The 10,797-nt window shown below is 39.8% G+C and overlaps 1 protein-coding gene across 1 annotated transcript in view; it reads right to left on the bottom strand.

Annotated features, from left to right (window-relative positions):
- The window catches only part of LOC109923085 (disks large homolog 1), a 167,978-nt gene that overhangs the window by 91,354 nt on the left and 65,827 nt on the right, over window positions 1–10,797 (bottom strand). The window contains exon 9 of the mRNA XM_048604550.1: window positions 5,751–5,886. Within this exon, the coding sequence (XP_048460507.1) occupies window positions 5,751–5,886 (136 nt within the window). The remainder of the gene's footprint in view (window positions 1–5,750; window positions 5,887–10,797) is intronic.

The raw sequence follows: 10,797 nt of genomic DNA, 5'->3' as shown, positions 1-10,797 counted from the left end.
TTGGCCTGCTGTGTTCATCCAGCTCTACACCTTGTTATCTTAGTTTGTGAATGTGTTTGGAATGGACAATAAAGCCTTACCCAAGGGCTGTTGAGAAGATGATCATGAGCAGCCCTCTTGAATTGCTGCACCTCATAGTTCCAGGATTTGATCCAATGTTGATGAAGGAATGATAATGTTTCAAAGTCAGAATGGTCAATGACACCGAGTTGAAGGTGTTTCCATGTGCCTGCTGTCCTTTTATACAGTAAAGTTTGGAAAAAGCGCTATTGAAAGAAAATTGTGCATGCTGCTGTAGTGAATAGTAGTCCTGGTGGAACCCAAACTGAGCAGGTCACTGCTTTAAATGCTAATACTATCATAATACGATCAATGACACCTCCCATCACTTTGGTGATGATTGAAAGTAGTTGGCCATATTGGGGTTGTCCTGCTTCTTGTGGCAGGATATACCAGGGCAATTTTTCATTTTCTTAGATGGATGCCAATGTTGTACCTGCTGTACTGGAACAGCTTGCCTACTGTAATGCGGAGTCCTAGAACAAGTCTTTCTTGCCATAGCTGGGATATTGTCAGGGACTACAGATTTTGCTGTATCCAGTGCCTTCAGCTGTTTCTAAATATCACATGGAGTGAATTGAAATGACTGAAGACTGGGATCTGTGATATTGGGTCATGAAATGAGATCAAGGTGGATAATCCATTTGGACATGAAACATCATATTGAATTCAAAATGTTAACTTTGTTTCTCTCTCTCCACAAATGCTGCCAGACCTGCTGAGTTTCTTAGTACTTTGTTTTTATTGCAGTTCTCTTTCTTCAGTTGTTTAGATGCCCACCATCTTTCATGACTGGATATGAATGCCATTTTTAAGCTTTTCTCTTCTGTATGGCTGGAGAAGCAGCCCTAGTTCAATATCAAGATTACTAAACCACTCAGCAACTTGACAACAATACACACTATGTCAGCTGATGTCACAAGAATGAAAGTTCAGTATATGGGCATGATCTTACTTGGATGGTCACAGTCAATATGAGCTGTTCCTCATAGTCTATTTGTGGAATGAGTGGCCACAGCTTTCCTCACCCATCCTCAAGTAATTGCGCGCTTTCCAAATTATATTTGGGAGAATACATAGCGAGTCTGGAACCTTAAACTAATCTAAATCCATGTTATTTAACATGGCGATAGCACTATACGAAATGTAGTGTGTTGCCATTGTGTAAGAGACAACTATGCCCTCTTACCTATACAGTCAGCTAAAGATGCATCTGTAATAGGTATATCGGTGAGAATGAGGTCAAATAGGTCTGTCTTTCTGTCAGTTCTCTCACCACCTGGCATAGCCCAGTCTTGATCTTCAGGATGAGGTCAGTTATGGTAGTGCTACCAGTTCACTCAGTAATAGGCATTCAATTTCACTACCCAGAAGATTCATGCCCTTGCTACCCTCAGTGCTTCACTCCAAGTATTTAAAATAGAGAAGTGCTGATTTGATTAGCTGAAGGGCAATAGGTGATTGGGGGTATCCTTTCCATGTTTGACCTGATACCATGAAAACGTCATTGTGTGTAGAGCATCTGTTAAGGACTCCTACAGTCACTACAGTTCTCATTTCTAACGGGTCTGTCCTGCCAGCTGGAGTGCAAGCTGATTATTGCCTTTGTGGTAAAAGTCAATTTTTGGGTGTCAGAAATGATGTTCTCTTTAACAAGACGAAACAATCATACTGTCCATCTCTATCCAACAAGATGGCAACTTAGTAGTACCACCTAACCTAAGGAAAAACAGGCAACATCTAGTATCAACACAGATAAACTGCTAAACCAGACCATAGGCTGAAAGCTGTCCGAGTTTATTGTTAGTCAATAACACTGCAGCACTGAAGGATGAAACATGAACACAGCCCTGTGATTTTTTCTTTGAAATGTTTAGCTTTTGCTGTCAACTACTGAAGTTGATGAATGCAAGGCTGGAGCTTCCACATAAGTGGAGGAAAACAACATGATACACCTGTCTCTTAGGTAGAGAATGCCAGGACTCAAAAGTAAATTAAATGGGGATTGCAGGAACAAAAACAGCTTATGGCTCTTTTCCCTCCTACCTCATAAATACCACTTATGAGGCACAGAAAGAGTAAACTCAAGCAAAATACCATTTGAACCTAAAAATATTAGCTTAATATAAAATACCTGAAGAACAGATTAATCCATTGAGGTTTGAAGTGTTGCCTTAAGTTATTTACCACTGGTTCATTTTAAATAGAAATTCTGCAAGGAGACTGAAGCACAGCTTACCTCACAGGATGACGCATGAACAATAAGAAATCATGGGACTTCTGAACAGTGAATAAACTTACATTTTAGTCCCAGAATTAAACATTAAATCATATTTTTTAAAAAGGTCTCGTACCAAAGAAAATCTTTACAAGTTTTATTAAAATTTCGATTAGTTTTAGTCATTGCAGATAGATGAAAGCCAAATTCAATATTCCAATAAGCAGTTTCAGAACTAATTCTCAATTCCATTTCACAGGAATACTGAGGCCTCTAACACCTGTTTGAGAACAGCCACAAATAATTTGCATATTTCTTTTAAGGTTGTACAGTGTGCCAAGGGCTTTTGCATGATGCCAACTTAGACATAGCTTAGAGGAGATTACAGGAGATGTTGTGAAGGCCAGTCAAAGATGCTAGTTTTCAGGCAGCCTGTGAAGGTAGTGATGGGAGTGCATGAAGATGGTGTGTGCGCGCGCGTCTGTGTGTGTCTGTGGGTGTGTGGGGGGTGGGGGGGGGGGGGCGAGAAAGAGTTCTGGGGAGGGGTGCTGGATGAGGGTGAGGTTACATTTGTGAACCACAATATGACACTAGATCCCAATGCCACAACATTCCCTAATTAAAAAGGGAATTTTCCTTCCAGCATGTTCAGGGCAGACTTTGTTCAAAGGAATGTTCAGGTCAACTGAACCGAAGAAAAGCACGACTCCAAATTTTTTCATTCATTGACAGGATGAGGGTATCACTGCCCACCCCCAATTGCTCAGAAGGCAGTTCAGAGTCAACCACACTGATGTGGTTCTGAAATCATGTAGGCCAGACCAGGCGAGGATGGAAGGACATTAGTGAACCAGATGGGTTTTTCTCAACAATCGACAATCGATTCATGGTCATCATTAGATTCTTAATTCCAGATATTTTATTGAATTCAACTTCCACAATAATACTACTAGGCCATCGCCTCCCCATACATTCTAAATAATGCCATTAAATTTAAATGGTCGGTTTGAAAGAGGTTTGCTCGCTCAACAGGAAGGCTTCTGGGAACTCAAGGTGCATAAAAAGGAAGGGCACAGAAACAAACTGAAAATGACATCCTTCCTTTGGGTACTAAGGGGAATTAGCAGCTACCTTTGAGATGGACTGAAGGACTGGCTGCATTATCACTACCAGGTAGTGAAAATTAAATTAACTCACTATTTAATTCGACATTTCCTACAACAGTGGTGAAAATTAAAAAGTACATAATTTGCTTTATTTGCAGTACTTTGAAGTTACATTGCTAAGTACACCTAAATTTTTCTTTATATGGGCCTCTTGTGGTCAACCTCAGATTTGCTCGGTGAAAGTATTTTGTGTTTCCTCTGCCTGGAGAATAGTCTTACAGGACATAGCTCTCATCTTATCTTCACCTGACTGAACTCAATGGATTGAAAATCAAGCAGCTATTGAGGGCTACCAATGCATTAGAGCAGATTACTGCCCAGATAGTGATGAGAAAAATCTATTCCATAAGCGTTGAAAACAGAGCAAATAATAAGTCAAATGCATCTGGTAAAATATTCTAAAGACTTCTGAATACACATACGTACACAATTAGAGCTAACAAATGAAAATATTAGGCTTATAAATCATGTTATCCATATAGTGACAATTATGAAGCACCCTTAACGTTGATTATATTCCAAAGGATTTCATAAAAATTGGGGTGAAGGGATGAATTGGATGGGAAGGGAAAGCAAAGCAAAACTATGTGGCAGTTTGAAAACACTACTGAAGGAATGGTGAAAAGACAGATAGATTTTGAGAAGGATTGCAAAAACTTAAATGCCGTATGAATTTTAAAAAAAAAAAAAAATTACCCTTCATAGGATGTAGACATCACTAGCCAGGCCAGTATTTATTGGCCATCCCTAGCTGAGCAGAGAGCAGTTAACAGCCAACCACATTGCTGTGGATTTGCAGTCACATGTAGGCCAGATCAGGTAAGAATGACAGATATCCCTCCCTGAAGCACATTAGTGAACCAGATTTTTTTTTCTGACAATCTGCAACGTTTCACCAGAATTTGAACCTGGGTCTCTAGGACTTTACCAGAGTCTCAGGATTAATCGGTTCATGCCATATTCTCCCCTGGGGAATTACGATGCATGAGCGTTTCTAAAGTACAAATACCATGTACAGACTGGGCAAATGCCAGGCAGCTAAAGCGGCCAAGCATGGGCGGCATGGTGGCTCAGTGGTTAGCACTGCTGCCTCACAGTGCCAGGAACCCGGAATAGATTCCACCCTCAGGCAACTGTCTGTGTTGAGTTGGCACATTCTCCCAGTGTCTGCGTGGGTTTCCTCCAGGTACTCCGGTTTCTTCCCACAGTCCAAAGATGTGCAGGCTCGGTGGATTGGTCGTACTAAATTGCCCGTAGTGTTCAGGGATGTGTAGATTGGGTGGGTGAAAGGTGGATGGGTCTGGGTGGGATGCTCCAAGGGTTGGTGTGGACTTGTTGGGCAGAAGGGCCCGTTTCCACACTGCAGGGATTCTATGATTATCTTGATACAAAGACTCATCGCACTTGCATGAGATGAGAATAAAAAGGAAGATGGTCTTGAGAAGGGGCTCAAAATTGCTCTAGACTTCCAGATGACCGTGGATCAGTGAAGAAGAAACTGAGATACAAAGAACAAGCATTTGTTGTCTGAGGTGGTCATTGAAGATTTAGGTTTAATGATTAGTCTGAATGAGCTCTCTCTCTGCTCAGTGGCCATCAGGTCTGGACACAGAACGACTGTACAACTGACTGTTTGGAATTACATTACATGCAAAAAGATCTTGTTTACTATTTCAGGTACAAGTTGGGATCAAAAGTGCAAATGAAGGCAAAATATTGCCAGATGGCTCAGAGACATTTAATGATTAAACTGCAGAGAGAAAGTAGCTACAAATAGACTGATTCATTTTGCATTCTCAATGACAATTTCCCTACAGCCAAACCAAGTGGTTGGAACATCTATTCTTTACCAACGTGACCAATCGATCAAAGCGTAAAAACACATTTGCCAGTACAGGCCACAAGACATCAGTCAGAAATGGAGACTGTCATAGGAGAATTGGAAGTTCATCTGCAGCAGTAACAAACAGTATGTTGATAGCATTGTCTACTGACAAAACCTCTCTAAAGAGTGAATGGCTGTGCGTGATAAACAGAAAATATTCACTGTGAAACTTACGTTTCAAGTCTAAACAAAATAAAATTGCTTTGAAACTTTTGTGTATTAAAGCTATTATTCAAAGCCCCTAATTAATTTATAACAAGACACCCTCAATAATGAGGACAAAGTGCTTCCTTTTAGGAGCAGCAAAGTGTCAAAATGAGGTTTCTACTGGATTAAAGGACAAAAGGAACAGTTTTTGTTTTATATTTCATGTTAATCACTGAATCAGTAAGAGATGCATTATAATTTAATTAAACTTTACCTGGTCATTTCATCATCACCCATGACTTTGGTAATTGGTGAGTATCTGCCTGGTGATGATGGAGGAAGAGTCTGTTTGTATTCTGTGCTCCCTATGTAGTTTGCTGGCGTGATATGGTTTTCCAATTGGGAATAGGCTGCAAGAACACACAATGGGGAGGAATGGTAACACAATCATATTTTTGCCAACATCTTGACATTTTTGTTACAAGAACTAAAAAAAAAATCAATGCAGTGTACATGCATCAAATTAAAACAAATCTGGATAAACATTCAATTCATCAAACTGCTTATTCTACATCCCACACAAAAATGCTTTGTGACCCGTTTGGCAAGTTTGGATTAAGTAGCTCAAGACTAGTATTCTAGAGCACGGCCATTATCCCACAGAATGTGTAAAAGAGCTTCACACTTCTATGTACCAGACTATAAAATCATTAATAATGGATTGGATTGTGGGATCCACAAACTTAGTTATGCTTCCACAAGGATACAAAAAAACAGATTAGTTGCTTTATGACTAGAAGCAGAAAATGGACTTATATGGGAAAAACATCATTACAAAAAGTCCGGTCAACAAATCGTCCATCTTAGAACAGAATGATGCATGATGTAGGAGCAGGAGCTGAACAGAAAACCCTTTAGAAATGGCTTTATAATTGCATAGGGAAATAATTTGTAATTCTGCTCTTCCTGCCAAGTTCACATTTTGAAGCTGTGACTGATTTACTCCAAACAGCACTTTCAAACTATTGTTTTTGACCTCTAATTCAGTATGACACTTGTGCAATTGTTGATCTGCTCAAACACTCCTTTACCTCCATTTTAGATCCCTCTGTCCCCATCAAAATTTTGACTCAGTCTTGCTCTTCCTTGTCATTTCCCCCCCAAAATAGTCTTTCTTCATTCTTTCAGTTCAATTAGGGCACAACAGCTCTTGCAATTTACCCTCAGATTTGGCTGGATAACATCAAGAATCAGTCTGGAGGTGGTAGCAGAACATTTAGAAAATCATAATACAATCAGGCAGAGTCAGCATGGGTTTGTGAAAGGGAAAGTATTTTTTTTGTCCCTTCGTTCTTTCTCGGATGTTTCTGGCAAGGCCAGTATTTGCTGCCAATATTTGAATTGAGTGCCTTGCTAGGCCATTTCAGAGGGACCTTAACAGTCAACCATATTGCTGATTTCCTTCCTGACAGGACATTAGTGATCCAAATATAATAGTGATCCAAATCCAAACAACGATAGTCATATGGTCCCCAGATTTCAGATTTAACAGTTTAACAATAAATTCCACCAGCTGAACGGAACTTGAATCCATGCTCCTAAAGTTTTCGCCAGAGTCTCTGGATTTCTCGTCTAACGACATTGTTACTATGTCACCTTCTCTCCTTATTAACTTTTGATTACTATGGTAGAGTTCTTTGAGAATTTAACAAACAGTGAGAAGAGAAAGGTTCCAGGAAACGTACTGTATTTGGAATTGCAAACAGGTGATAACATATCACATGAAAAGATTACTGCACAATATAAAAGAGTTCATGTTATTATGGTTGATATATTAGCATAGATTAACTAAGAGTAGACACAGCCAGAAAAAAAAGGATCATGTTTAGATTGGCAAACTGTAACCAGCACCATAGGGATCAGTGCTAGGGTCTCAACTATTTCCAATCTAGTTTCATCATTTGGATGAGGTGATTTCTTTCACACAATACCCGTGTGTTCTATTAGATATCAAAAGACTTAGAGTTATGAGGGTTTTATCGTAAATCTTTTGAACAGTACAAACACTGCTTTCCACCTTTCCTTCTGGATCTTTTCGCTATCCTCCAGAAGCCAAATACCCATAGGAGAAGATCTCAGCTTTTATTTTTAAATCAATCAAACTGTTCAGACGTTTCAAGCAGGCAGGATTTGAGCCCAAGATTTCTGGCCCAGAGGTACAGCCACTGCCACTGCACAACAAGAACCCAAAATAGCAGGGGAAGATCTTAGCCTTTTGTTTCTGAAAACCCACTACCAAATCAGCCAAGTAAACAACTAAACAAGGAACAACCAACAAACATGATCCATCAGTGACAGTGCAAAGGATCCCTGCTCTCAGATATTTTTAATCAACCTGTCAGACACCTCTGGAGCAGGTGGGAGTTGAACCCAGGTATTCTGAGCCAGAGATAGGGACACAATCACTGCACTACAAAAACACAAGATCTCAGCTTAGTACACAGGGTTGGTGGGGCCACACCCAAATACCGTCTGCAGTTTTGTCTCCTTAGTTAAGAAGGAATTGCACTAGAAGCAACTCAAGGAATGCTCACAAGGCTCATTTCTAGGATGAAGGGGGTTGCCTTGAGGGGAAAGGTTAAGCAAGTTGGGCATGCAATCATTGGAAGTTTAGATACCTTTTTGAAATAGTGAGGTACACAGAGGGGATTTTGCAGGATAGTTGCTGGACTTCACAGGATTGTTGCTTGCAGAAAGGATGCTTCCTCTAAGAGGGGGAAAATCTAGAACCTGGGGTTACAGTTTCATAATAAGGAGTCTCCCATTTAAGACCGAGCCAAGGAAGAATTCTTCTCAAAATTAGTGGTTGGAATGTTTTTTCCATAGATGGAAATTCTACATTAGAAGCTGGTTCTTTGAATACATTCAAGACTGAGTTAGACAAATTTTTGATCTGCAGGAAGTCAGGAGTTACGAGAGACAAGCAAACAAAAAAACATGGAATTAAGGCCACAATCAGATCAGCTATGATCTCACTGAATGGCAGGACAAGCTCAATTGGCCTATTCCAGTTCCTTTTGGTGAACATTGCATTTTAAATAAACTGTCATCTCTTTTCTTTGCATATTGGGAATGCTACCACCAATTTCAAATTCAGACAGAATTACCTCTTCCTCAGCTCAACATGAACTGAGCATCCAAACGTCATATCACAAAGACTGCTTAATACCACCTCTGTAACACTTGACCGCTTAAACCCATCCGCTACTGAAACTATCGTCCGTATCAGTGACCTCAGGGCTCAACTGTTTCAATGTTGCTTTGATCAGATTCACATAGTTTACACTGCAAACTTCAGTTCATCTGCAACATTGGTCCCTGTATCCTATTCCACACTAAGTCTTCTCATTATTGATCTTTATTGGTTATATGCCACCAGCATCTCCAATGTAATTCACATCCACATTTAACTCCTTTATGGCCTTGCTCATCTTCAGTCTGCTTGTCTCCTCTCCAACTGCTGAGGCAAACTACTTCTCCACTGTCCATTATTGGCAGCTGTGCAGTCACCTAGACCCTTCTTGCAACATTGGAATTCCGTCTCTACATCTTTTTTCAAAACATCTTTCTACCTAATTTCTTTCACCATTTTTGGTTACCCCTCCATATATTTGGCTTGGTATTCCTAATTCTGATTTTCATCCATGAACCAGCTTGCAAAGATTCCTCAATTGATGAAATCAAGTAAGGATAAGATTACGTAATTCAGGAAGATTTAATCTCGTTTTATATTTGAATAAAATTTTTGATACATTATGACAACTGATTCAGAGATTTCAAAATGTGTGCAGACAGCCAAATAATTCTAAGGCTTAAGTATTCGACAAATGTTAGTTGCAGAAGCAAAGGAAATGTTAAATAGATAATTATACAGAACAAATTGTTTTGGAGATGACTGCATCCAAGAGGTTCAGAAAGTGTGTATTTTTTCATATTTGAACAGATTAACCACATCATAGTGTACATCTCATTCCTAGATATTCATTATATTACACAAAGTGTTCAGATTATCTTTAACCACTTACATACACAGATAACATGTTAGATTACATATGGGAAATGTAGGAGATTTAGCAATGAGGCAATTTAAAAGGTATTTGTAATACGTAGAGGGGCAGAATTCGGTGTGACGGTTATATAAATAATGAGAAAATGCTATTGAAGAATCAAAAAAAAAAAGACCAACATATTTGATTCAGCACTCCTTACCCAGTTATGAAGTACTGCACTTGGGAACTGACAGAGGGCCCAAACACAATCTGACTCAACCCAGGAGGCCGGCCATGATACCAGTGGTTCTAACCCCAATCACCACCACAACCAAAACCACAACCACAACCACAACCACAACCCAGATTCTCCAGGGACCCTCCAAAGCACCCACTGGCCATCAGTCCGACAGCAAAGAGACTACTGTGATAAAGGGTGTGCTGACCAGTGCCCCCACCACCCAGAGAGTAGCCACTGGCTCTCTAGAGGAAGAGAGGAACCAAGGCAAATAAGTCAAGAAAATGTGCAACTTTTCATGCATTTTTACCTTATATATTTTGAGTGCATGATTAATTAAGCATTTTATATTTTGTAAGAACTCCTGAATGAAGGGCCAAATTTAGATGTATGAGAAAATACTGCCTGTGTGACTTGAGTTAAATCACTAACAGGGATTGACAGTATGAGCCAGTATGATGGCTAGGAAAGGGAAGTGCAGAACAGATATCTAAATTATGTTGTATCAGTTACGATCAAAGTGTATACATTGAAATGTATAAGTTATCCTCTCATAGTGCAATAACCAAATTAATTAGGGGTCATCAAGTCTGGGAAATGGCCAGAGAGGCAAAAGTCCATTTAGGTATTAAGCATATTGAGCTCAGGTTGTGACCATGAGCTCTGACCATGATTCAGCAGTTAAGAACCTATTTTTCTAACCAATCTGTTCAGAGATGTTGTGACACACTTCTGGAGCAGGTGGGATTTGAGCCCAGAGCTCCTGCTACCATTGCACCACAAAAGGAGCTAAATGCAAGTCCTGACAGATGAAATGACATAATGAAAGCATGACATCAGAAAACAGGAAGAGGCTCCAGCTACACAAGATATAGACAACTGACTGTTAAACACATTTGAGGTACAGGCTTTGAGATGACATGAAAAAGAGGAAATCAGTCACAACCCCATGTGAAACCACTAGAATCAATGGAAAGCAAGAACCACTGGAATGAGGATATTAATTGATTCGTTACATATAATTTTTGTTGCCT

Source organism: Rhincodon typus, chromosome 13, assembly GCF_021869965.1.
Source record: "Rhincodon typus isolate 14 chromosome 13, sRhiTyp1.1, whole genome shotgun sequence".
Lineage (NCBI taxonomy): Eukaryota > Metazoa > Chordata > Chondrichthyes > Orectolobiformes > Rhincodontidae > Rhincodon > Rhincodon typus.
Note: the sequence above shows the minus strand (reverse complement) of the source record. Positions and strands in the feature narration are given on the sequence as shown.